The 27,107-nt window shown below is 36.4% G+C and overlaps 5 protein-coding genes and 1 non-coding gene across 6 annotated transcripts; 4 read left to right on the top strand and 2 right to left on the bottom strand.

Moving 5' to 3' along the window:
- The first annotated feature begins 1,058 nt into the window (after positions 1-1,058).
- PGSIP6 (plant glycogenin-like starch initiation protein 6) lies at positions 1,059-5,054 on the top strand. The gene is made up of 10 exons (XM_021955410.2): positions 1,059-1,462; positions 1,795-1,915; positions 2,055-2,240; positions 2,587-2,750; positions 3,303-3,410; positions 3,529-3,666; positions 3,753-3,890; positions 4,059-4,326; positions 4,442-4,565; positions 4,663-5,054. Exons 1-10 carry the CDS (start codon positions 1,199-1,201, stop codon positions 4,802-4,804), a joined length of 1,653 nt encoding a protein of 550 aa, XP_021811102.1. The 5' UTR covers positions 1,059-1,198; the 3' UTR covers positions 4,805-5,054.
- A 6,552-nt stretch (positions 5,055-11,606) lies between these two features.
- Positions 11,607-16,742, bottom strand: LOC110754327 (bifunctional TH2 protein, mitochondrial). The gene is made up of 7 exons (XM_021955385.2): positions 16,299-16,742; positions 14,786-14,894; positions 14,309-14,599; positions 13,752-14,166; positions 13,348-13,611; positions 11,916-12,572; positions 11,607-11,808 (listed from the first exon to the last, which is right to left on the bottom strand). Exons 1-6 carry the CDS (start codon positions 16,610-16,612, stop codon positions 12,160-12,162), a joined length of 1,806 nt encoding a protein of 601 aa, XP_021811077.2. The 5' UTR covers positions 16,613-16,742; the 3' UTR covers positions 11,607-11,808; positions 11,916-12,159.
- A 3,294-nt stretch (positions 16,743-20,036) lies between these two features.
- Positions 20,037-20,108, top strand: TRNAM-CAU (transfer RNA methionine (anticodon CAU)). The gene has a single exon. It is a non-coding gene; the product is annotated as a tRNA-Met (tRNA).
- Positions 20,109-20,236: 128 nt separating this feature from the next.
- On the top strand, positions 20,237-21,363 carry LOC110754326 (uncharacterized). Its single transcript, XM_021955384.2, has 2 exons — positions 20,237-20,515; positions 20,661-21,363. Exons 1-2 carry the CDS (start codon positions 20,394-20,396, stop codon positions 20,926-20,928), a joined length of 390 nt encoding a protein of 129 aa, XP_021811076.1. The 5' UTR covers positions 20,237-20,393; the 3' UTR covers positions 20,929-21,363.
- A 468-nt stretch (positions 21,364-21,831) lies between these two features.
- Positions 21,832-24,039, top strand: LOC110754289 (Nucleic acid-binding, OB-fold-like protein). Its single transcript, XM_021955344.2, has 6 exons — positions 21,832-22,175; positions 22,551-22,625; positions 22,733-22,821; positions 22,993-23,077; positions 23,512-23,593; positions 23,728-24,039. Exons 1-6 carry the CDS (start codon positions 22,011-22,013, stop codon positions 23,817-23,819), a joined length of 588 nt encoding a protein of 195 aa, XP_021811036.1. The 5' UTR covers positions 21,832-22,010; the 3' UTR covers positions 23,820-24,039.
- On the bottom strand, positions 24,036-27,027 carry LOC110754288 (uncharacterized). Its single transcript, XM_021955343.2, has 4 exons — positions 26,176-27,027; positions 25,857-25,880; positions 25,694-25,720; positions 24,036-25,547 (listed from the first exon to the last, which is right to left on the bottom strand). The coding sequence occupies exons 1-4, from the start codon at positions 26,939-26,941 to the stop codon at positions 24,274-24,276; spliced, it is 2,091 nt and encodes a 696-aa protein (XP_021811035.2). The 5' UTR covers positions 26,942-27,027; the 3' UTR covers positions 24,036-24,273.
- Positions 27,028-27,107: the final 80 nt, after the last annotated feature.

Here is a 27,107-nt window from a genome sequence, read left to right as displayed (position 1 = left end):
CATGATATTTACAGTGGTCACTACATGGGCCAATCTCCCCACAAATATATAATAATTTTTAAGGAAAAATGTTTGATTGGGTCACCAAAGTGGCAAGAATTTTTAAGGAAAAATAATGTTAGAAACTAAATATACCAGAGAGACTGAGAAAGGGACAAATTTTCGGCAATGAGGTTGTAAAAAAAAACTTTATTTAAGATTATTGTCACATAATGATCGGTTGAAGATGATGAAGGACAAATTAAGAAGTGGAAATGAAGACAAATAATAATTGCTTGAACACGTATGATATTTCTGTCGTTAATGCATAACAAATATGTAAAGGTTAAAAGCGAGTAAGATTGATTCGATTTGTCTTAATCTTACCGCCCCTTCTTGACTAAGCTAATTAAATAATAATTTGTAATTAATTTTACCTTGCCGAAAGTCATGTATACGATTCTCAGATTCCCCCATTGTGGATATGGAGGTGGATTACTGTGCCTGCTAATTAAAAATATATATTTATTGGCTAATTATGTAATATTATTTGTGCTATATTCAAACAGTTTTATTGCTTAATGTAGCATGTACTTGTATATTCATTCCAGTAACTCGGGTTTGTCTGATTTGCTATGCAGTAATGGCTTCTCTAGTTGCTTTGCCGGCGACCGACCTTTAGTTTGTCTGATTTGTAATATAAGTAAGTCTCAATTCTATTATGAAAACGATACATAATATAATATAATACAAACGATAGTTTAAACTACACACTGCAAGTCAAGAGTTTATAATGCGGTTACAGTGTATTTTCCAAAAAAGGACAAAAACAAATAATGGGCCTAAAAATTGTAGTGGGCCCAGATTCCGAACTTGTTTGGTTAAAGGGTAAGTGGGCTTTGACTGAAAAATGGATTGCCAAGTGTCTCCTCGGCCCTGATCAAATTCCTGTTTGGGCTTGTAGGATTGATTTGAAGGAGAAGGGCAATGCCCTTGATTGGTTACGGCATGACACTATGGTAGGCCTCATTGCAGAGAATCCCTGTTCTACTCTGAAATAAGTTTGACTATTCCCGAGCAAGGTCAGAGACGTCAAACACAACGCATGAAAATGAAAGCAAGCCCAAATTCAAAATCAAACCTCTGTTTTGTGTTCTCAACAAAATCCCAATCCCCAACTCTTTGAATTTCTCGAGAAACCTTCAAATTATAAAATTGAATGATTATAATGAGATTGAAGATGTGGTTTGTGTTAATAGCGCTTGTGCTGGCTGCCACGATTCGACCAAACGGTGCGTTTGAATCGTCGTCTTCCCGGCGTCAGACCTCGTCGACGGAGGCTTATGTCACGCTCTTGTACGGAGATGAGTTCCTACTGGGTGTTCGAGTCCTCGGCAATTCGATACGGGACACTGGATCCACCAAGGACATGGTGGCCCTGGTCTCGGACGGCGTCTCCAATTACGCCATGAAGCTTCTCGAGGTTATTACTCTTCTTTTGTTTCTTTATTTTTGGTACTTGCGCAAATTGAGCTGTGGAGAATCCATTTCTATCTAATTAAGGAAAGTGACTGAGCTTAGGCTTAGTTGAGTTTATGGACTTTCCTTTTTTTTCAGAGCGGCAAGTTAGCTAATTGAGTATCAATCAGGTTTTTGGCATTAACTGAATTGTGAAGTGACTTTAGGAAAAATAAAGGATAAAGTTTTCTGCTTTACCTAAAATCAATTTTTCATTCTATTAAAGTTCCAGCTGCGGCAAATACCCCTAAATCAGATTGACTGTAAGCGTGATTGTTTTGGTGAATATTTGTGCAGGCTGATGGATGGATAGTGGAGAAGATTAGTTTATTGGCAAATCCCAATCAAGTACGGCCGTCGAGGTTCTGGGGTGTCTACACAAAGCTGAAAATTTTTAACATGACTAACTACAAGAAAGGTAAAAATCTTCAATTGCTTATTATCAGAAGTCAAACAGACCTTGTTACGTTTCAGTATTTGATTGTTTTAGGATCTGCCCCACTTTTTCTCTGATAGCTGATTGTGTTTCTTATGTCCTGTGGAATATCATTATGCAGTTGTATATCTTGATGCGGATACTATTGTTGTCAAAAATATCGAGGATCTTTTTAAATGCAGCAAATTCTGTGCTAACTTGAAGCATTCTGAGAGGCTGAACTCGGGAGTGATGGTAGTGGAACCATCTGAAACTGTTTTTAAAGATATGATGAGACAAGTGTCCACTTTGCCTTCTTACACTGGAGGTAAAATAACTCTGCATGCAATTTTAATCACTTCTCACTGCCTGTACGTTTAAAGAACGTAATTATTTCTTCATCTGCATGTCAGTGAGATATGTACTAATGGGTATGTTTTACGTAGACCATAATGCTTATATGGTATGGATAATTGATCTGTACAAATATTATTCTGACTGTTGGAGGGAAGTTTAAATGTATTGTCAAATACATGCTTAAATTACCATTGTAAAGTTGGTCGTTATGATAGGTGTATATTATGTTTCTGAGTCATGTGGCATCCTTGGGAGAAAGCATTGATCCATTATAGTCATTTGGCTCTCTAAACATTTATGTGCTTTATTTATTACAGGAGACCAGGGGTTTCTGAATTCCTATTATTCTGACTTTCCCAATGCCCATCTTTTTGAGCCAAGTTTACCAGCAGAGGTGCGAAAGTCTAGACCGGTTCCTGCAATGGAGCGACTTTCCACTTTGTATAATGCAGACGTCGGTCTTTATATGCTGGCAAACAAGGTGGGTATGAATGGGTGTTTGAAATGTCTTATTAACGCTGGTCGACTAGTTTAAATGCTTTCAATGGCATGTATGATATCAGTGCCTGCCCAATCACTCCCAAATGTAAAGTACCATAGAATGAGATGATGTTTCTATTGCATACACTTAAGGAATAAGATTTGGCATTGGAGAAGCTAGGTTTTCAATACAAAAGAGTGAGGTTATCACATTTTCTTGTATACGCAGGTGTACACAAGAGTCTAAAGATGTAATAAAAGAAACCTTTTAATTGGTGTTTGTGAAGCTAATTGGATTACAAAACTGCTAAAAATGTCACAAGTTCTGTCGTGCTACTCAGAACCCATGTTTATTATGGTTGAAGATGGAACTCCAATTCAAGCTGTAAAGAAGTCTTATATCTACAATTTGGATTGCTAGATTTTTCTTTAGTTTGTCCTATTGAACAATAAGGTGATGACCCATATGAAGTGGCTAAATGGGAATGTACTATTGATTTGTATTTGTTATGCTTATTAAGTTGTTTAATCTGCTTGTGCGTTACACTTTCAGTGGATGGTAAATGAAAGTGAACTTCGTGTCATTCACTATACACTTGGTCCCCTCAAACCTTGGGATTGGTGGACATCTTGGCTTTTGAAACCAGTCGATGTCTGGCAGGTACTGCTTGGAATTATTTTAAATATCTATGTGGTTATCTGATTTTTTATATATAAATATTTATTGTAACTTTTGCATTCAGAGAGGATATAATCAATGACTTTCGTTGATACTGCAGAATGCTAGGGTACAGCTTAAGGAATCCCTTCCAGGAACTGGAGGAGGCAGAAATCCAAATGACGCTCTTCTTGTCAATTTTCTTTTCCTGCTACCATTTTGTGCTTTACTCTTTTGTTACTATCGGTCGTTTCTTCAGGTTAGCAAGTAGATGATCATTTTAGCCCAATTTTGAGAAATTGTTTTTTTTTTCCTGAATATCAAGGTATATGAATATTGGTGCAGTCACAGGAGTACTTTGGCTCGTTATGTAGAAGCTCATTGTATGACCAAATGAAACACCTTTACTACAAGATTAGATCTACAGTTTCACTTAATTATACTGTTGTTTCTACATCATCCTCCATTAATCCCAACCATCAGGTTAGATCCCATGTCTCAGTGGTGTTTGTTGGACTGGTCCAATTTCCTTTCACTTTCAAGCTTATCTTATATAAAATAGACTGTCTTCTGCACTTTACAAAGTTATGTGGTCGTTATAAAGTTTTTGTTTGTACTTATGCTGTGAAACAATCCTTTAATGTGATGCAGACCAAGGTGCCTGTTTATTTGGGTGGGATCTCTATTGTTGTCTGTTTCATGGCTGCCCTGGTGGCCCTTGCTCTTGCTTTTGCAATTGTGCCTCGACAGGTTATGCCATGGACTGGTTTACTAATGATGTATGAGTGGACATTCACAATCTTCTTTATATTATTTGGAGGTTATCTCCATCTAATTTACCAGTGGGGAAAGGGAACAGCAGTGCAAGCAGGAGCCTTGTCCTCTGTTCCTGAATCAGTTGATTATGATTCCGGGAAAGGTTAGTTGGCTTGAGTTAATCCAATGCTGATGTGCCAAATTTCATCGAATTAGTTCCTTGTTTGTTTTGTTTATTTATTTTCTAAATTAGTTTATGGTTTTTGGATGTGTTATAGGTCATCAACGGCAAGAATCTTTATGTGATAGTGCTACACTGTGTTATGGGCTAGGAATGGCTTTTCTGGCTATTGCTGCTCCATCTTTGCCATGTCTTTTTGGGGTAACTGCTCTTTTTTTAAGGTAATCTGCTCTTGCCTGTGCCACTTTTCCATCTTTGGGAAGAATATGATTCAAAAAGAGGGCTAAGAACAATTTATGTTATTATGACATTTAACAGGCTAGGTTTAATGGTTGTGGGAGGCCTGGCTTTGGCATCTTTCATGACATATGCTTCAGAGCACCTTGCAACTAGGTCATTTTTAAGAGGTTTCGAAGACCGAGATGGAACGAGAAGTAGGAGCTTTTGTTTGTTGTGTTGACTGGTGAACAAAACAGAGTATGTAACATGTAACTGTAAGAAGTGTTTGATTCCTTTTGTTGTAACCTATTTCGCATGGAAAGGCCCTACCATTAGTTTGTAAAGTATTGCAGAAAGCTTGTTGATCTAGAATTGCTTGTTATCCAAGAAATTTTGTGACAATCATAATTCCGACATTCTTGTGTACAATCGGATTTTGCAGTCTAAGTGAACAGTGATATCATAGCACACTGTTTCTTGTTTTGTGGCAATAGTAATTATTGATTGTTTATAGCAGATATTCAAAAAATAAAAAGTTGTTATCATCCAAAACAAGTTTAATTGTTATTAATTATTTTTATTCACCTGTCATAGTCTTCCTTGTTCACTATTTAAATACTAATTATTCACTAAAGAAATGATAATTAAAACATAATTTCTAATTAAAGTAATTACAAAAGTCTAAGATATTACTTAATTACAAAAAAGAAAACCATTTTGTGCCGCACAGCCCGCGGTTATACTTCTAAAATATTCGTATAGATTTAAATTGTATAGCCGCGCGGCTATACTATTTAAATATTAATATATTTTAAAGGTAAAGCCGCACGGCTATACTCTTTAAAATTTTCGTAAATGTTAAAGAGTTTATCCGCGCGGCTATACTTTTAAAATATTCAAAATAGTATAGCCGCGCGGCTATACAATTTAAATATTAATATATTAATATATTTTAAGAGTATAGCCGGGCGGCTATAAAAATCGTTTGTCATCATATTTCTTATGTGAATTTTATGTTTCTCATATATATATATATAAGAAGTAGCTCATCAACTAACTACGCAAATAGAGCATATTTCCTAAGGAGTTCGTGCAATCACATATGTTACATGAACCTAAGTATGGGAGTCAGACGAGGGTCAATGCCCAAGTATATCACAGGGTTTGTCTTTCTCCTCCGAAGGTCTTCTATGCATCTGCAATTCCTACCTAGTGCCCAAGTATATCACAACAAGATGAAGTGAAGAGTCCACGTAACCTTGCAACATATTCATATCACTTGTATTTAATTATTTATTAAAGCATCACTTACAAAGAACTGCCTTTAAATTTCTATATAAAACCTAACAAAGGTTGTTGAAACCACACCATCAATCTAATTCAAGAATGCCATAATTTGATGTTATCCATTAAGATAAGGTTGACATTCTAGCCGGGATAGATAAATAATATTTAAGTGATGCCCTCGTCAATGGCATATTATGCCTATAGAATTATATGAATCTTTGACATTTATGGTGAAGTATAAATTTGAATACCAATCACAAATGTTACACTGAACTATGTGTTCCATGCTAACTCAAGTATAGACTTCAAAATGAAGAACATTGATATCATAACACAGTGTTTCTTGTTTTATGGCAATAGTAATTATTAATTGTTTATAGCTGATATTATAAAATAAAAAAAGTTTAATTGCTATCAAGTATTTTTATTAACCTGTCTTAGTCTTTCTTGTTCACTATAATTGACCAATTAGATTAACCAAACCAGATAGTAAAAGCAGTGGCAAAGTAAATTTATGTTGAATAAATGTGGATGATTTTTTCACTGTTCTGCTATGCGGGCAAAATATGCAGATCAATTACTTCTGTTCTTGATTGAATGGCAGAGGATTTATTCTATAACATAAAAGCGTGCACGTGTTCACTGTGGTTTAATGGTTCCGAAAACTAATAAAGAAAAGAAGACCCTCCTCCTCCATAGCGTCCACCGATTGAAAACACACTTTTACAGGGAAAAAACCATATGATATGTTTGTATTAATTCATGGTATTTGTGTGTATAACTTTGAACTAATTCATGGTACTTGTGTGTCTGAGTTTTCTCTTTTTTTTTTTAACTTTAGAAAACGAAAAATAAAACCATATAATATGTTTGTGTTAATTCATGAAACCATATAATATGTTTGTGTTAATTCATGATAGTCGTATGTATGAGTTTGAACTAATTCATAATACTCGTGTGTTTGAGTTTCCCTCTCCTCCTCTTAACTCTGGCAGAAAATAAAAAATCCAACTTGGCTGAATTTAATATTATCCTTGTTAAAGTTGTACGGACGCCCCAACATAAAATGATTCTTTCTTTCTTCACCACCCACCCAAAAAAGAGTGCAATTGTATAATATAATATAATATTCAATTAATTGTTGGCACTTACAGAGTTGAACTAAGAAGGAAAGGAAAGAAAGGATGCCAAAGTCAAAGCTGCAAGAGAGAGAGAGAGAGAGAGAGAGAGAGAGAGAGAGAGAGCGATTTAATTATATATATTGAAAAGGAAGGCCAGTTATCCATTGGGTGATGGAAGGAAGCTGCTCTCTGTGACTCTGTCTGTCTTCTCCAATTTGCTTATCAGATTCTGAATTTTGTTGAAGTGTCATTCAACTAATCATCAACCAAATAACATACTATATTATATAAATTATATGTTTATTTACTTTATTTAATTTTTGATTAGCTTTGTTACTGAGTCTTTGATGAGTCACGGACCAATAGAAAAATCTAAATTTGATTGTCTTCCTTTTTTCTTTTTTATATTATAAATTGCACCTCATTTTGGCACTAGGTGACAACACATGGTGACTAACTCATAATTTTAATAATGAAAAGGAAATTGAAATGATGGAGGAGGGTGGTAGACTTTAGTGATCCATCGTCCTTATCCCAAACTGTAGTAGATAATCAACTACTTTATTTACTTTAAAATTGAAAAAAATAAAAAGATGCAGAAAGAAAGCTACAAATATGGCCCCCCACTCCCTCCCTGTGTTCTGGCTTTTACCATGTTGGACGAAAAGATTCCATCTTCCCAATGAAGGCTCCATGGTATCTATCTCTCATAATAATTTCTTTTCTTTTCTTTTTCTCTGCACATTCTGTAGAGGAAGCAGCCCTCTGCAACTTTATCCAAGGTGTTTTCTTCTTTCTTCTTCTTTTCCTTTAACTTTTCCCAACTATCTGGAACCCTGCCATGCCAATGCCGTGCCATTTATACCAATTTTGCTTCAACATTTGATCATGTATAGTTGCTATAGCCCCACGTCCTTGGCTTTTTCAAGAGCTACTCAAATCTTGTTTATTCTATCTGCTGTCCTCCTCCTAGACTAGACCTAGACATACATGTGCCCGCAAAAGAAGGGGTCACTACTTTCCAGTACATTATCTTCTGATCGATTCTCTGCCTAGCTAGTCTTCATTATATATTGTCAAGGAAGGTTTTATCATGTTCCTTCCTTGCTATAAAATAAAAGCTTGAGTTCTATAAATAGCTGCTGCTGCTGCGCATAATGTGAATATAGAAGAAGAAGATTTTAGATAAACTTGAGGTTTAGAGAGCTAAGCGGCTAGGCCCTATCATTTCATTCATGAGCAAAAATCTTTAAGCATTGTCTCATATTATATATTATGGCTTCTTGTTGTTAACCCGGAAGACTCATAGAAAGAGGTATATGATATGAGAGGTTGTTTCAAACGTTGAACATTCATCGCCAGCTAATTAAGAATGCTAATTGCCAGTTAACTGGGAAGAGGAGTACATGTGCTCTAATTAATTTGAGGTTAATATATACATATATACATATAGAGGTATGTTCCCTAACGTGCAATTATTCTTTGAAAAGAATCAGACACGCGGTGACGCGGTAGCTTTTTCATCCAAACACGTTCCATTATCTACCCTGCTCATGTAACGTGAAAATACTAAAATAACTTGGAAGATAAAAGATTCCAGTTTTGATGAGTATAAAGTATTAGTATAGCACTTCTGCGGTGTCAAGTCAACGATTCATTAATCAATGAGAAACAGAGAAAAACCAGAAAACCAGTTGTGTTATACAACGACGATCGATGTCTCTTACAGTCATGGAGCACACTAGCAAAGTGCATAATAAAGATCAAAGCAAGGAAAAAAACAACGGAAATACAAAATTATATCTCTTTCGCTGCTCAACCTGGAGGAGCTAACATTCCATAGTTTATTTCAGTTTCCTCCATTAATTTCTTGGCAAACAAGCCAAGAATCAGGGGAAAGGAGTTCGTCCAAACAGAAACTAAAAGGAAAAGAAAAAAAGGAAAGGAGAAGGTCAAGGAAATATGAAGGGTTGATATATAAATATATATATCATATGTATAAGCCAAGAATCAGACTTGCCTGAGGTTACATTTCCTCCTCAAGTTCATACCTTCTTTACTGCTGTAAATCAGGCCATGACTGAAAGGTGAGGACCCTATATCCTCCTCCTGGTGAGCTTTTGGACATGAAAGAATGATCTTCTTCTCCACTTGACATTCTTCTTATCAACTTCTGAAGCACCATCATTCCTTGGACAAGTTCAGTGAAACCCTAATTATTATTTCTCTGGCAGAAAAATCAACTTAAGTTGTAGGGGAAGAAGAAAGAGGCAGTAGAATTTTGGGGTGGTTGGGTATATATAGATGTACAATCGGTTGTGGGAGCGGATGAAACAAAGGTGAAAGGGAAATGAATTAGGCCACGTACGTACATGGGAGGCCCTACTTCACATGTCTCTATGTGTTTTACTGATAAAAGGAATATCCCATTAAGTAAAAAGGACCCCCCCTCTTATAATTTAAAGTTGGAATCTGAGGTGAGCTATCCAATTTGGATCCACATATATACCTAAAAATAAAAACAAAAACAATATTCGTTTTTGATTTGTGCTCATAGTTGGCCAAAACTTACCCATTGGATTGGACAACCTAATTAGCTGGCCTCTAATTAACTCAATCCCTAGGTTTTGTATATATAATAACACAAGATAGTTCTTGGGTTTTGCAGATAATGACATTATTAGAAATGGCAGCATTAGTTTATTAGTTGCTTATATAATTGTTTTTAGAGCTTCTTGTCAAAATTTTGTCTCTCATGTCAATTTTGTCGTTCAATTGCTTTTGACAATCCATGCCGGCACACCATTGTCAGTCGTTGATGTATCCATAGTAGAATTCACCTACATCAAACACTAATAATCATTCATTCGCGTTCATGTCCATATAGCATATGACAAAGAGTCACATGATGTACATATTTTTTTAATCTGTTGTACCATATACTAATTAATTCCAAGAAATGATGATCAACATCATTCGTATATGATCTCAATTGTCAACTGTTTGCACATGAAACCTATTTCATTGACATACTAAATTGGCACAACATGTGGTAGCCATATATAGCTAATTGTGGGTAGACATTTTTGGAATATTAAATTACAGCCTTAGCTCTTAGTGAGAATTGAGATTCAGTTGAGAATTAGTGCTGTTTAAGTGGGTAAGGTCCACTGTAAACAAACATGGTATGATTAAGGACGATCGACTAGTACTAACAAAGTCAAGGGGAGGGGCCTTTTCAAATTGGATTGTTGAGAGATTGATTGGATGGATTTTACAAATTGAAAGAGTGGAGGGGCCAAAAGCTGATCCAATTGAACAAGAGAAGGAGAGAAAGAAAGAAATGTAACTTGTAAGGACCTCACGGATAATGTTTTTGCAATTGAAGAAAGAAGCTCTCACGGGTTTGCAATTAAAAAGTCTCTGGATTTTGGTTTGAGTGGAAGCCAAAGCCAATGAGATTTGGAAACGTGGCCAACCACACTGAGCTTTAAGTGCATCAGAACTCAGAAACAAAAAAGCTAAGATCCCACTCCCATTGAAAAGTTAAATTTTCTACTTATAATGATTTATGAAATCTTCAGTACGAAGCACATCTTTAATAATACTATTAGTTGGTGATGATGGTATAATCCTAAAACTGTTCTTAAACACTATTCTCGTACAACTGGACAAAGGCCCACCGCCATGTCATCATTTCCACCAAACAAGATTTTCTAGCTTGACACCTATGTGTATATATATATATATATATATATATATATTATTGGAAGCCAAGCCAAATCACTTTATTAAGCGTGATAAGTGAGAAAGTAGGAATTGTTGGTTAAAGAAAAGGAAGAAAAAGGAAGCTTTACATTGGGCTCAATTATTTGAAAAACTTACACAAATGACAAAATGTGGGGCGCAAATGGAGAAATCCTTGTCCGAATGCATGTAGAAAAGTAGTGGTCAACTTGTCTTCTTCTCTCATTTATCCTCTTAGTTTAATATGAATTGTTTCAGTGCATGTATAGTTTGCATATCATGGATGTTATGTTGACTGAAAAGTTATGGTCATCCGTTTCATGTTTCCAATTTGGAGCATTGCATTTCAAATGTCTTTCCAAAAGTATGATGCAAGCCAAACCAAGCAACGCATGCAATTCAATAGTGGACTATCTATGACAAATTAAATTATGGCCCCAACCAAACATCCAATGGATACCAACATGCTGTTAAAGACATACGTATGTAAAAAGAATCAACTAAAAGCAAAGGACATGCACTTCCCAGATGAGGCAGTCTATTTCTTCTAAAATTAAGATCTCAGTTCCCTTGGGGATCAAGGCAACTGAGTTCAATTTTTGTCATGGTAGATGCATCTCGTACCGACTACTATGGTTATATACGCAGCCACACATGTCCTTCAAGAGCACTGCGTCCGACTACATTGGGACAACTGTTCTATATGAATAAGACCAGTGGGGCTCTATTTGACTGAAGGGCAAATCTATATTACATATAATACACAAATGTAGGCACAATCTTTAATCACAATATAGAGGGCACGTATATCTTTTCTTTGGCACAATATGAGAGGGCACAGATATCAGAAGCAAACAAACTATTCAAGAAAGTTGCAACATCCAAACATTAACATGAACTCTGCATCTGCATTTATAATAGGACATGGCATATGTACCACCGAAAATACACTCCGAAACTGCCATTCATCCCAAAAATATCGAATAGCAATCAGCTATCAAAATACAGATACAGAACTTGAAATGTTTATATGGACAAATGATATAACAATCTCTGTTTTGATTCCTTGCTGCCTGTAAACCCTCGATACCTGAAATATGAGGATTCAAGAAACAGATACGATAACGAAGTTAAATAATACCCAAGGGTAAAAGACCGAGGAAAAACATGAAAGAAGCAGAAGAAAATTGCACATACCCTGTTTACAGCACCCTGAGAGGCCAACATCACATTTCTCAAAGAGGTCTCCTGTTTACAAAAGAGAAGGAAAAAAGAGCAAGGCAGCAGCAAACCTGTGGCCCTTATAAAATCAGCCACCAACTTTTATCTTTGGTTTTTGACACGACACCAACTTTTATCTGTGTTCCACTATATATGAATGATTCCTTTGTCCAAGCACATAGTTGAGTGCATAAGAACAAACAAACAAAAAAACAAAAATTTAATACCCCAAAATGAAGGCATGTATTTCAGCCCAACTACTCGCTGTGTAAAGAATGCCAGTTAACCCTTTCCAATTGGAAGACCTTCCTTCTATGAATTCTTTCTGTTTCTTAACTAACCCAGGAAACAATGGAACAAAAGATACACCAAACTGAGTCCCCACTCTCCTAAGGCTTGAACTTGACCCAATTACAATTCCTATATCTGCCTCAAGCAGACAAAGTATGTCACCCACTGAGTCTCCAATGTAAACGGTCAAGTTCTTTCTGTCATCGCAGCAATTTTTTAAAATATCTTTGAAAGATTGAACCTTGTCAATAGGAGACTCCACCTTCTTAACAATATCACCTGTGGAGATGGATTCTTCGAAGGTAAACTCATTTGCATGCACATTCAGCTCGTGTAAATCCCCTGCTCCAAAAGTCAATAAATAGATAATGCTGATCATTTGTACTTGGTCACAGGAAAAAGGAACAAAGAAACCACACTTAATCGAAAGGAAACAACTGTTGACCCCAAAAAAAAAAAAATTAACAATAAAATAGCTGAAGGGTCCCAATGAGATGCAATGTAATAATGTATCTTAACCAACAACACATTACTTATTCTTAGTTCTGATGATATGTATACACACATATATAGGACTGAGGCAACACAAGAGAGAAAATCAAGATACAGTTGCTCACAGTGATAACTATATGCAATTCAAATGTCAACAATGGACATCTTATATGCCCACCAAGGGTCAGATTCTAAGGTTTTGAATGATGGCCTCAAATATACATGTACAAGGAAAAATCCATGCCCACCAAATTATTCCCATAACTCATATGATCCAGAATTTTATCCTAAATCTAGGTAATATCACCTTTAAGGCATCTTATGAAAACGACTGTTAAACTACGCCTACAAAAGATGTAATACATTCACATCAATTTCTCTTTAGCAAAAGTCAGTTAGGATCATGTTCAATTCATTTTCTACAGAGGAAAAAGAAGGATCGTATTTCAATATCCACCAGCTTGTCCAAAACATACAAGATATAGCTACTGGGATCAAAACGATAAAACTGTCTATAGTACTTCCAAGAAAACAAGAGAATAAGCGTAAATTTAGTCCGCGTAATGCATACACATAAAACATGAACAAAAGTAAAAGTTTATGAATGTTCATTAGGAAAATATACCTGATGAAAAGGCTGACCTGATGAGATCGCCACACCAACAGTATGAAAGAACATGAACATTTGCATTCAAGTTTTCACTCTTGACAATTTTCTGGAAGAAATTAATACAACCATCTTGAAGAATGAGACGTTCACCAGCTCTTTTTATATCCTCAATATTAAGACCCTTGAGTACTCCAGACTTCGTAACTCTATTGTTTGCCTTTTTCTCAAAATCTGAAAGTTTTTCAAGTGCTTTATGCAGATTTTTATAGTCAAACAACACTGCAAAACCACAGAAAGTCAAACAGTCACATCTGAGCAAGTAACCTCTATAAAGGTGCTTTTGTAACAATTTCACACCTTCAAAACAAAAGTTGAAAATTCATGAGTATCAAACAAGATTGCCTTAATTGTTACTATACCTTTTTCAGTCGGAACAAAGCTTTCTATGCACTGCTCATACTCTTCTGTGTACTGCCTGGAAAGAAGGCCCCATGTATTCCTGAGATCAGCTGATGACATCCGAGCAATCTGATTTTCTGATTGATGTTGATCAGATTTTGGTGCTGTTACTATTGCAATTTCAGCCAAAATGGCAGATGAATCAACGACTGTACAGGTCAAATCAAAATCAGAAAATATCATGAGGTGATCTTTTGCAGGGTTATGTTCTTTGATCAGAGGAACTATGGTTGGCTGAACAAGGGACTGAGCAGAGAAGAACTCTATTTCAAGTTTCATTGCTTGGTGATAAAGCTTTTCGATGATGTCAAGCTCCTCGCCTGTCAAAGAGACACTTAGTTTATCGAGCAACTCTTCAGTTTGCGCAGCTGAGGCCTAAATTCAAAGATAACAATATTTGAGCTATAGAAGTAACGAAGGCCATTTATGCAATGCATGAAAATTTGAGACCAGAATCAGCAAATTATAACCAGACTGACCATGAGAAAACAAGGTGAAAAAACTTGATATGACGAACCTGAAAACTTTCAGAAGAGTAATTGTCAATCCACTTCTTGTACGGGTGACTGCCTTCATTGGGATCTAGAAGTGCCTTGAACTCCTTACCTAGAAAGGCATATAGTCTCATGCAAGGAGTCATAGCACCAAGGGTGTAAGCAGCAACTTTGGTTTTTTCAAATGGGGTTGCAAGTTTACCAGGGCCTTTAACTCCTTCAACTTTTCCAGAGGCTGTTGCCAATAAGAAATCTATGTACTTTGCTGCTGCAGAATTGATAGCGGCCTTTTTAGCACCATGTAAACCCCATTCCTGCATGACTCTTATATTTAGACAATGCAAAATGTAACTTAACTGAGTAAGAAACAGAGAGTTTCCGCCAATATTTGAACATTAAAAAAATACAAAAAAAATTAATAAATGCTTGATCGGAATGTTGCATTCAAATACAATTTACATGTCTACTCTTATATTAGACAAAAGAACCCTTCATCATACCTTCACAAATGAATCATGCATTTTTAGCTCCTCCCGAACATCATTCCTCAACAGAGAAATCGCAACCTTTGCATCATCATCATCTGCACACTCTTCCGCCAATTCATACCTAAAAAACCAAACATAAACGGAAATCAAACAAGTAAATCACCTAAAAATAGATATATAAATTCAAACTTCCCTAGTTCTAAACATAACTAAAATAAAATTTATTCCTATCTTAAACATTATTTTGGATTGCAGGGAAATGAAAAAACAAAAAACTTACCTCATTCAATGCACAAAAATATTTGCAAAATACCTAACCCTCCATTTGGTTGCTGAGAAAACTGACAAAAAGAAATGAATACAAAATTTTGAAAATCATGATTTTCAGTTACTCCTGTTATTAAAGAACAATAAAGTCAACCAAATAAGTCAATCATTTAAATTATGCTCAGCCAAATTACCATATAATTTTCTCCATCATAGCTACGAAAAAGAAAAATTTTTGTTTTTGTTTTTGTTTTGTTTTGTTTACATTTCAGACCTTTTCTGAGCAACCAAACAACCCTTCAGTTGAAAATCCTAGCTCATCTTCTGGTAGACTTTTAAGGGAAAATTTTTATTAAAAAAAAAAAAATTACGACATATTATGAAAATAAATTACAAAAAAGGTGACCTAGTGTAAATACCAAGGCGAAGAATGGAAAGGTGCATAGAAGAATAAATGTCATATTACTAAACAATAAAAAGTGTCTAAGACGCATGTGGTTATTCTTTGTCATTTCCTATGTTTCCTCAGCAACCAAAGAGACCAAGAAGTCAAGAACATATAAAAAGAAAAGAATACCTTACTTGGCCTTTTGGCTAAGATTATGCAAAGAAAAGGAAACAGAGGTAAAATCCATACAATGAAAAATCAAGAACTCTGTCTTGGCAAATATATAGTAGATACCAAGTTTTCATCAAACCACATATCCTTTCCTCCTATTGATTAAACCTCTACATTCACAATCCAAATTCCTTTATTTTCCCATATTTTCCCCAAAATCAAACAGACCACAACAATGAAAGCACGAGCATTCGCCAAACCTTTATACTTGTGTTAAGGTAAAACTACCAATATGCAATTTCAAGCAATTCATGAAACTTTATTTTTTGTTGCTAAAAACTGTAATCTAACTTTAAAAAATGTTTAATAAATGGAACCAAATTTTCCAAATTGACAACAACAACAACAACAAAAAAGTCTAAGAATTACAATAAGTACTCTGAGCTATACTTTTTTCTGGAACCAAATACGCTTAAAGATAAATAGACATATTAACAAAGGCAAAGTTTAATCCTTATTTGCTCAAACACTTGCAGTGATTAAAAAAAAAAAGCAAACCCCAGATTCAGATTCCGATTCAGATTCAATCACAGCATTTTCCCAGCAACCAAACAGTCCCAAAAACCCCAACAGAAAAATATACCCAACGAAACTCGTATAAAGAAAAAAGAAAATGAATTAAAGAAAGCAACAACTCACGCATGAGCGAAGGCCTTGAGAAAGTGAACATCTTGGGCAATATAATGGCGGAAAGTTTCAATCTTGAGATTCCCGGAAGCCAAAGAGAGCGAGAAGGGAGTGTACATAGCGAAAACCGATTCTCGGTGGAATTTGATCCAGAAGCGGCGAGCAAGACCCACCTCGTTGTCGACAGCAGAAGCCATGGCTGACTTCGGAGGAGGTATGGCCATTGAGTTGAAACAGTGGGATCGGAGCGAGTTGAATCGCAGACGGAGGATGGAATTGAAGAGAGCTGGGGTTTTGATTGGGTTTGGGGGGAAGAGTATGCGCATCAATCAAGAAAATTAGAGAGAGAGAGAGAGAGAGAGAGAGTGGTTTGGTATTTGCTATTTGCTATTTGCCTGCTAAAATGCTCCGTGTTAGTGTGTGAAAAGAGAGGGAAGTTTTTATCTGCTGCCTGCCTGGTGCTGGATGGTGTTTTTCACCTTGTTTTTATTATTCATTTATTTGGTGCATAATATTGATTAATTAATTAATTAATTACACTTATATTGAAAAAATGATGACATATTATGTCAGCTGATAATATCACCTTACAATATTAAAAAAATTATATATGCACGCGAAGTCTTATATACGATTACTTCTCTTTCAACATCGTTTGTATAAAATTAAAAAAATTTAAAAAATTTAATTAAACTTTAGTAAGCTTGTGCTAAAGAGGAATGGAATATCTTGCCATGAATAAAAAGAAGAAAAGAGAGGGGGTCGGGTCTATTTTCTTGTGTCATTTTCTGACAAAAGTATTGCCACGTTGTTTTATTATAGTTGGGCTATTTATAGGTGGTGCAAGACAAAGACCTTGTTCTACAACTGCAACCATTTTTGATTCTGCCATTTTTGTATACATACCAACATCTCTTTCAGTTTTTTTTTCTTTTCCGAACATCTCTTTCAGTTATTTGCTCCCCAAAACTTCTTCAGTGGCGCAGACAGCCAGCCAGACATATTGCGTTCCTTGTGCAACCCATTAATTATAGTTAATAAGACCAAACAAGCAAGGGGTATGGATAGAAATCTTTTCTATCCCAGGCGAGGGTTAACTAGGTTCGATAAAAAAAATACAAATAAAAATAGTTCGAATTTCATTCCCTATAATTTAAAATAATTTAAAAAACTAGATTTCTAAACCCTCTCTTAGCCGTCGCCACTCCTCGGTCTCTTTCCCTGCCTCTTCCTCTCTCTTTTCCCTCAAGATTGTTAGTTTATTTTGTGATGTGGAAGTAGTCGCCGTGAAATGATGTTGTCGCCATGATATAGTCACCGTATTTTGGCCCACGTACACAAAGAGCTGACTCCATTCAACATAGTTTGGAGCTCTAAGGATGGGAAGATGTCTAGTTGCGTTGAGTCCGAGTTTAGCCAGTGCGGAACTATGGGTTTAGCCGGTATGACGCTATGATTTTCTTCGGATTGCCCGGAAGGTGTGGAGCAGTGGTCTTGTTTCTTAGTTTTGTTTTGGACTAATAATTTTCAGAAACTCTTTAAGAGTTTGCTGTGATTTGTTTTCTATTTAGAATTTTTATTTCTTTTTAGCTTTTGGCTTTCGATACGGATTTGCCATTTCTGCCATTGCGTGGCTGATTTGTATTATAGGTATGAGTACATGTGCTTTTGGTTGTTGGATTGGGGATTTAATCATTGTTTCGGTTGTGCGTGATTATCTTTAAATCAATTCAACATGCTTTTGTGTTTGGTCACCAGAGACTATTTACCCATATTCAGCACATAGTTGCTTTGTACTTTTGTTTGTTCATCAATAATATATTATCGCTAATTTTAAATAATAAAAAAATCACACTTCATTTTGAAAAAATTTAAAAAATAGAGAAAAAAACACCTATAAAAATATGGGTTGAAAATATTAAAGTTTTTTTTATAAATAAAAAACAATAGCAATTATTGATGAAACATAACAAAGTACAAAGCAGCCATCCACCTTGTAAGAGCAGAAATGGTAAATCTATATTGAAAGTCAAAAATTAATATACGAAACACATCAAACTCCTAAAGAGCTCTTAAGAATTATTAGACTAAAAAAACAAAAAAACAAGATCACCTCTCCACATCCTTTCGGGCAACCGAAGAGACTCATAACACCATACCGCTCAAACCCTTAATGTCGCACTGGCTAAACCCCAACCCACACAATCTAATAACTTCCATTTTTATGACTTCAAAATCTAAACAGGAGCCAAATCCTTATATATGTGGATCAAAATGACAATTATATCATGGCGACGATGATATTTTGTGGTGGCTGCTTCAACAACACTAAACAAACCAACATAGCAACACAAATATGAAATGCGCTTTGTTTTTATTCGTTATATAAGAAAGCTGCAATACTTATTGAAGTAGTAGATGAGAATATTCGTTTTTAAGTTGGCCGAGCCAACTACATACTTAGGAAGTTGAATTGAAACATTAGTTAACGTTGACCAAAAGGACAAGTGCATATCCCATGCTCGCAAAATTGTTGAGTCCAACAAGGAATTTTTGGTATACAATCATCATCACAAGAACATTTGATTGGGAGGTCTTCAAATACCAATGATGAGTTAGGAGCCTTTGCAGGCAAAAAACCTTACCTATAATGGGAATAACACTGTTTTATTATTCCCAGTTAATAACATAATGACACGTGAAAAAGTTATTATATGTGTCATTGCGTTATTGGCTGGAAATAGCAAAAAGTATTATACCCATTACATGAGAGTTTCTCTCCTTTGCAAGAGAGCTATTTGGCCACCACCACAAATGCATTTGCCATGGTCACAAACTTTGAGGGCGCCTTGACATTTGATTTTGTGGCACTCAATGCCAAGAGAATTTTCGACCTCTGCAAAAGGAGTGAGGGGTTGGCCTCCAAGGCAAATACATTTGCCATGATCACATGCAAATATGAAATAAGAAACTAAAATTGAAATGGTTATCAAACGAACCTTTATTAATTTTTTATTCCATATTTGCATGATATGGATATGAGAGAGAGAGAGAGAGAGAGAGAGAGAGAGGGTACTACTATTAACATATTGCAACAGTGGATAGAATGAAGAAGAACCCCATCTTGAAAGAAGCCATCTTTTGTGTGTTGTATTGTGATCTTTGTTGGAGGGTAGATAAGGACTTGTAATTGAAGCTATATATGATATGGTTTTCATTGCGATAGATGGGTCTAACTGTTTATAAGAGATGTCAGATTCCGAGGTAGAGAAACCAAAAAACGAGTTTATCATTACCTTACGAGGTCAGATTTGTGTACGAGAAAGGATCTTTCTATAAATTATGATATTTTACATACAATGAATTAACATTAACATCAATTTGCATTTCAGAATACTGGTCTTGTTGGTCTTACCCAAATAATTATTGCCTAACAAAAAGGGATAGATCCCTAAATCCTATTTTAAAATTGTTATAAAAATAGAAAAGAAGTCATTATGTAGCACCCTTTGGATCGAAGGCCTTATTTTAGAAATTACACTATCATTCTTTTTACATTTGGGATATAATATTTGGATCCGTCCAATTTCAGATTAAGCAAGTTTAATTACTTGTTCATAATTCTGGCCTTTGTCATGTTGGGCTTATTTCTCTGTCAAGCAAAGCTGCTGCGCGCATGGGAATTGGCCCATTATTCTACCTCAAATATAAACGGTTAAATAAAATGATATGTGAATTCAATATCAACAGATCAGAGTGGCGCAGCGGAAGCGTGGTGGGCCCATAACCCACAGGTCCCAGGATCGAAACCTGGCTCTGATAAAAAATATATATTTTTAATATGTTTTTCTTTCCCCGCAACCCTTTCACCCTTTCTTTTCGAAGCTAGTGTAATGTATAAATCGAAGTTTGCTTTTTAGGCTTTTTGCTGTATTGTTTATTGCCTTTGAGTTCATGTAAAGATTCCTCCGTGCTCTTCTATATTAATATATATAACGAGTAGGCCAACTACCCCATAAACTCCTTTCTCAGGCGCTCCTCCCAGCAGTCTCTTTCATTTCATCTTCTTCCTACCTCTCTCTCTCTCTCTCTCTCTCTCTCTCTCTCATGGCAGCAGCAGCAGAAACAACATCAAATTCTGCGAATTCATTTCCCAATCTAAGAATCATAGTAGAAAGCAATCCCTCTGATTCACGCTTATCTGAGTTGGGCATTAACTCATGGCCCAAGTAATTAGTCTTTTATAATTTGTCTAGATAGTTATATTGAAGTGATGAAGTTGATTGAATTTCATAAAATTCATTAGTTATATGATATGATTTCAGATCATGTATATTTGTTGATTTTTTTTATTGTTGTAATTATTATTTATAGATGGGGTTGTCCACCTGGGAAGTACACACTCAAGTTTGACGCAGCAGAGACATGTTATCTGGTAAAAGGAAAAGTGAAGGTATATCCTAAGAAAGCAGCAGCCTCCTCCTCATCATCTCCATCTCAACATCATCATCATCATCATCAGGATGTTGTTGAGTTTGTAGAGTTTGGTGCAGGGGACCTTGTCACCATCCCCAAAGGCCTTAGTTGCACTTGGGACGTCTCTGTTGCCGTTGATAAGCACTACAAATTCGACTCTTCATGAGCAACGGCCATGATCTTACTAATAAGCAAAGCTAGTGATCATTTGAGCAAAGCTAGTGAGCTTCTGGTTTATATATATACATAGCAGCTGCCATGCCATGCCAGTTCTAAACTTGAAATATTCAGTATGTATGTGTGTTTACTTTTATGAATTAAATTAATGTAAAGTGATGTTAATCTCCTTGCTTGATTGCTTGGTATATAATTATATATCATATATGCAGTTGAGACTTGAGAGAGAGAGAGAGAGAGAGAGAGAGAGAGAGAGTATTATGGAGGTGCAGCTGCCATGCCTTTTTTGTTCTTTTGACTGGTCAGCTGCTTATTTTATCATGCATGATGCATGGCATGCAGCTAGAAAAAGGCCTCCTTTTTTGTAGCTTTGGGCACGTGAAATCTAAAGCTTAAAGGCTTATAAATCCAGGGCAGTAATAATGTCAGTCTACGAGTCAATCGTCAACGGACCAAGCTGACCCACCACCATCAAACTTTGTGGCCCAAGGCCTCATTACCAAGACAAAAAAGTGGGCTTAAGTGCTGCACGTTGGGCTAAGAATTTAATCAAGGTTTCAATCCCAATAATTGGTGGGCCCAGCATGAGCCCAACTGGCTGGTGGGTTATATTTGCTTTTATTTTTACTTTATATAAACGATATTGGAGAGGTGGTGGGAAATTAAACACAAGAATTCGGGTGCAAATTGAGCTACAATTCAAAAGAAAAACAAAGATGTGAATTGGGAGTTTCACATCATAAAACAAAGAGTTTGTGATTTTCCAGTTGATAATCTCGAAAAGAGTTATAAGCTAGCTATATTGATAAATAAAAAATTCGGAAATAAAATTGACGAGTTTGAGAGGCAAAGCTATTTATAAGTCAAATGCGACTAAAAACAAGCTACTTTCATAAAATACAGAAAGAAAGAAAGTGAATTAAAAAATTAAAACCAAAACTAAAATTAAAAGAGAAAAAAGGGAAAAGAGAAGCAAAGCAAGCGTTCGTCCGTCCCGCCGCTAAGCAAGTAGAGAAGTGGTGTGTGTTTGTAGAAAGGCTGAGCTGCCGCAGCGCTGCTGTTGAGTTGAGAATGGGAAAAGATAGTGAGTGGGTGACCCCAGGGGAAGTGCTTGGGAAAGCCTCCAAGTTTAAAGCAGGCAGAGGTGCCTACGTGTCGCCTGACAATCTCACCGTCTATGCTTCCCTCACTGGACTCCGTCGCATCCTATCCCCCCTTCCCGACTCACCCGACCAGGTACTTATCAGCTTTCCTTCTGTTTCTCTACCCACAAACCTACAAAGATTGAGAAAATTAGTTTAACATTTGGAAGTTTGAATTTTTGGTTTATTCTGGCCTGAAAATCTCAACTTTTTAATATTGGAATTGGATGTTCACCGATTACAGTAGATGTAAAATTCAGACATGAACAATCCTAAACTTACTTATGAGTTCTCCATTTAAGAACTGTCCCTACCCTTTTGTATTACATGGCTCTTAAATTCTGAATCTGTGAAGTGCTTTACCAAATTAAGGAGAAAAGTTTGAAACTTGTGGTTTTGTTTGATATAAATTTTATGATCTGGTGATCCTGGCATTTCCATTGACGACATTGAGTTTTATGATTTGTAGAGACCCACTGTGGAAGTAACTGGTCACAAGGCCCATGGTGCCATTCCAGAGCCTGGATCAATTGTCATTGCTAGAGTAAGGGGTCATCAACAACAACATGATTACATAGCTTTCCTGCTTCAATTAGGAGGCAGATTGTTGGACTGATTAATTCTTGCCCTGTATTTTTCTGATTATGGTAGGTTACCAAAGTTATGGCAAGAATGGCTTCTGCTGATATAACGTGTCTTGGCACTAAGTCTGTCCGAGAAAAATTTACCGGTATAATCAGGTACATAACATTCCTTTTCAACAGTGACCACAAAGGTGTGGCATTTATCTTGTAGCATTCAGTTTGTAGCTTGTCTGGTGAAGTTGGCTGTGGTTGTATTTCTGTTTTAAAAATGTTATTTTGTTGACTTTACAAGTATACATTAAATCTCCGAGCTCGTTCTATTAACAGGCTTCAAGATGTTCGAGCAACCGAGATCGATAAAGTGGATATGCACATGTCTTTTCACCCTGGTGACATTGTCCGAGCTATTGTGGTATCCTTTATGTGTGGAATGTCTCGGTTATTGTTTGGTGAAAGAGATTGTAATATTCAATCTGATGATCCCACTACTGTGCAGCTTTTATTTAAAGATAATTTGAGGCCAAACTAAATAGTACATAAAGGCTTGGTGTTTCTTAGATGTAAGTTATTTTACAACCTTTTCCCCTCGATGCAAATCTCGTTAGGTGTTAGTCCATTGAAGAAATCCTATTCTTTGCAGTGGCATGCCCATTGCTAATTTCTTATTACTGCCATCAATAAAGGTTTTCTTTGTGAGGATTAATATTGTTTTCTGAATATAAGTTTTTTCTTCTCTGCTTTGCTTCATTCTGCTATATGCTCATTCCAAAATATCTATATTTCTTTTGGGTGAAATTCATGATATCAATTATCATATTCAACAGTTTCCTTGATTCTTTCGATAAGCTGTCCCTTGGAGACGCTAGGGCTTACTATCTGTCAACTGCAAAGAACGAATTAGGTGTTATTTCTGCACAGAGTACAGCAGGTATATGAACTTTTGTTATTGTACAGCCTTTTGTTTTTTATCCTCATCTAATCTGTGCATGGGCGTCTAGCTAGTAACCCTATCAAATCTACATGATGTGAGCTCATATGTGGTTTTCTAATTGTTCATTGTAGGTGCAACGATGGTGCCAATAAGCTGGACAGAGATGCAATGCCCTCTTACAGGACAAATTGAGCACAGAAAGGTTGCTAAGGTCGGACAATGAAAAGATAAACTCAACATTAATGTTTCTTCTTGTTCTTTCTTCCCGCTTTTTTCTCTTTTCTAAAGAGAGTCTGTAGCCCTGAAATTTCTCATAGATAGAGTGTACTCAGGGATTTTGGTTGTTAAAGTCAGAAATTATGGTAGTCTGATATACGATTTGGTGTCAAGGGATATTGGTTGAAGTCAGAAATAGGTACCACAGTTGGAAGGTGCATTCGACATCTCTCTCATCCAGTTTCATGATTCATTCATTTGAGTTTAAGAGGTCATGAACAGAATTGAGATTAACCAAAGGTTTTATTTTCCGAGTAAAATAAAAATGCTTCTGATCAACGAAATTATAAATGCTCAACAGATGTGGGTTACAATGGGCAGAGAGTATATCTATTCAGAGCATCTCTGGTTCTTCCAAGGATGTGGAAAAGTACGATACTAAATATTGCACTGTATTCCCCTTATACCATGGAGGTCATTTCTGTAGCGCTCTCATTTGACAGGGCAGACACCTCTTCAACATCTGTGTCATCAGGTGGATCCTCCATTGGCATCTCTTGTGGACAGAAGAAAGGTTTTGGAGGCATTTGCAAGAGTTCGATGTCACCTTCAAGCATCTCTATAACTTTGCTCATAGAAGGGCGATTCACAGGCATCAACTGTATGCAGCACAATGCAACCATGACCATCTTCTTGGCTATTTTCTTATCCTCACCAGCATCCTCAATTTCAATGCTCAATCCCTTTTCTAGTTGATCATAAATCCAGGAAGGGAAATATATCTGGCTTGAATGTTCCGCATGTGCATTCAGGTTCTTCCTACGTCCTGTCATTTCCAATAACAACATTCCAAAGCTATAAACGTCAGCTTTGTATGAAACGCCTCCAATGGATCTGTAGAACATTTCTGGAGCCATATATCCCATGGTGCCTCTTACAGCAGTAAGAGAAACAGTGTTATTATCTCTAGGGTAAAATTTTGCAAGCCCGAAGTCTGAAATCTTTGAAGTAAAGTTTTCATCAAGAAGAATGTTGTGGGGTTTAATATCAAAATGTAGAATTTGCATATCACATCCCTGGTGCAGATATTCAATTGCACGAGCCACCCCGAGAGCTATCTCATGCATGCTGTCCCAACCAAGAAGAAGATTTTTTCCTCTCTCAGGAAAGATATAGTTGTCTAGGGATCCATTAGGCATGAAGTCATAAACAAGAGCTCTTTTTGACCCTTGAGAACAAAATCCAATCAGCTGCACCACATTGACATGATGAATTCTTCCTATTGTGGCAACTTCATTGATGAAATCTTGGCCTTTACCTTTGGAGCCACTCAACATCTTTACTGCAACAAGATGACCATTTGACAGCTCTCCTTTGAAAACAGAGCCAAAGCCTCCTTGGCCCAGTTTATCTTTAAAATCATTTGTCATCTTCTTAATATCTGAATAGGAATACCTTCTCGGCATAAGGTTCTTGTATGCATCCAGGAACTCTTCAACTGCATCATCCTTTATGAACTTTTTCCAGTACGCTCCCTGACTGAGTTTAATTTTGAAATCAATGGTCATCTTCTTAATATCTGAACATGAGTACCTTCTTCTCATAAGATCATTGCATACAGCCGAGAATTTCTCAACTGCATCATCCTTTAGGAACTTTTTCCAATACAGTTTGTAGCTCCAGAAAGCCAACAGAAAAATAATGCCGAGTACCATTCGTGCCATCAGACTCAATCCTGCCATAATAACAACACAAGCAGGTTCTTAAAGTTCAATCTGGAATCTTGATCTCTATATGTCTAAATGCTTTGATGCACTTTTTTCCTTATTCTATGTTCTTTCCAAGTTAATTTAACCTTTTATGTTCTTGAAAAAGACTTACCAGTGATCTTGGCCGCTCGTATGAAACCTGCGTGAAATCAGAATCAATGGAGAAATGATTTAGGTGCAACTCACATCATCAACTACCATTTAAAAACTCACAACATTAACTACCATTAAGAAAATTCTAATACAGTACAAAAACTGGTGGTAATCAAACTTACCCCGTTTCAAGTGCTCACGAAAACCTGCAAAGTACCACTGGTGTCAATAAGAGATTAATTTCAAGAAGAAAATAATATATGCATTCTAGAATTATAAAATCGAAAAGTGATTCAAGAAACATGCATTGCCAGTCAGTCACACATGCGCAAAACTGCTCGTAGTGATACCCCACCTCAAAATTTTACTGCATTGGACTATAGATAGCATACCCTTGATCACTAGAGATATATGCATTCTAAAAACTACCATAATTTTCAAAAGCACAGAAATCACCCTCACATAAGAGGAGAAACTGATAAAAACATTAAACATACTCACAGTAGAGCGATTGGGATGGACTGTAGCAGTACTTTTCGGGGACAAATTGCCACCATGAAAGCTCAAAACCCTGTCTCAACTCATCATGTATGGAAGAAAATGAAAGCGCCTTCCCAGTTTCTTCATAATTCCCTAAAATGATCGTTGACATATTACAAGAAGAATGAAGATCATCTACCCCATCTGCCACTGTAACATAAGAATACAGAGTTGTAGATGAGCTACTGCAAGTGATGTTTACGTAGTCAGGAGACTCAACTGGAAACGAGCAATCGAAGAAGGCTGCATAATGTTCGTAAACTGGGTTGTATTGGTCTGGACTATAGTCTGGGGTAAAGTTACTATCTGTTAAACGGTGGAGTGGCCTAAAGGAGCAACTATCGCTTAGGAGACCAGGATCCACAAGTCGGATTCTAAACAGTTCATAATCAATTGCCTTGACATAATACGTGCCATCGTATAGATTTAAAATGGTGCGGTTATGCTGGCATGACAGTTCAGCTGGATAGTCGAGAGTCTTGAGACAATTCTGACGAGGAGAAGCATTTTTCAAGTGAAAAGGGTATCTAATGTCAAGGAAATCCCCGCAAGAAGCAGGCTGACAGAGTTCTCCTTTGGCCGCATCAGGAATAATTACAAAGCAAATAGCTACGACGGTACATGTTAATAACCAGATTCTTCTCACCATTGCGACTTGCGAGGGTTGAGATGAGATCATAGATTCATAGTAATAAGGGAGAAAGATAAAAGAAAGAATACTTATCATTACAAGTTTCAGTCTGGATGGAAGAAACTCAGTCCTTGCACTTGCCAAGAAAGTTACTTTAGAGATGACAGCTACAATCGGACCATACACCAAGTCAACTGCTCAGAGTCAAATGATAAGGCAGGCACAATATATGCTGCGTGGACAGTAGGCATGTAGCGTCCAA

Source organism: Prunus avium, chromosome 6 (genome assembly GCF_965620075.1).
Source record: "Prunus avium chromosome 6, drPruAviu1.hap1.1, whole genome shotgun sequence".
Taxonomy (NCBI): domain Eukaryota; kingdom Viridiplantae; phylum Streptophyta; class Magnoliopsida; order Rosales; family Rosaceae; genus Prunus; species Prunus avium.
The sequence above is the reverse complement of the archived record's forward strand: the minus strand, read 5'-3'. Positions and strand labels throughout refer to the sequence as shown.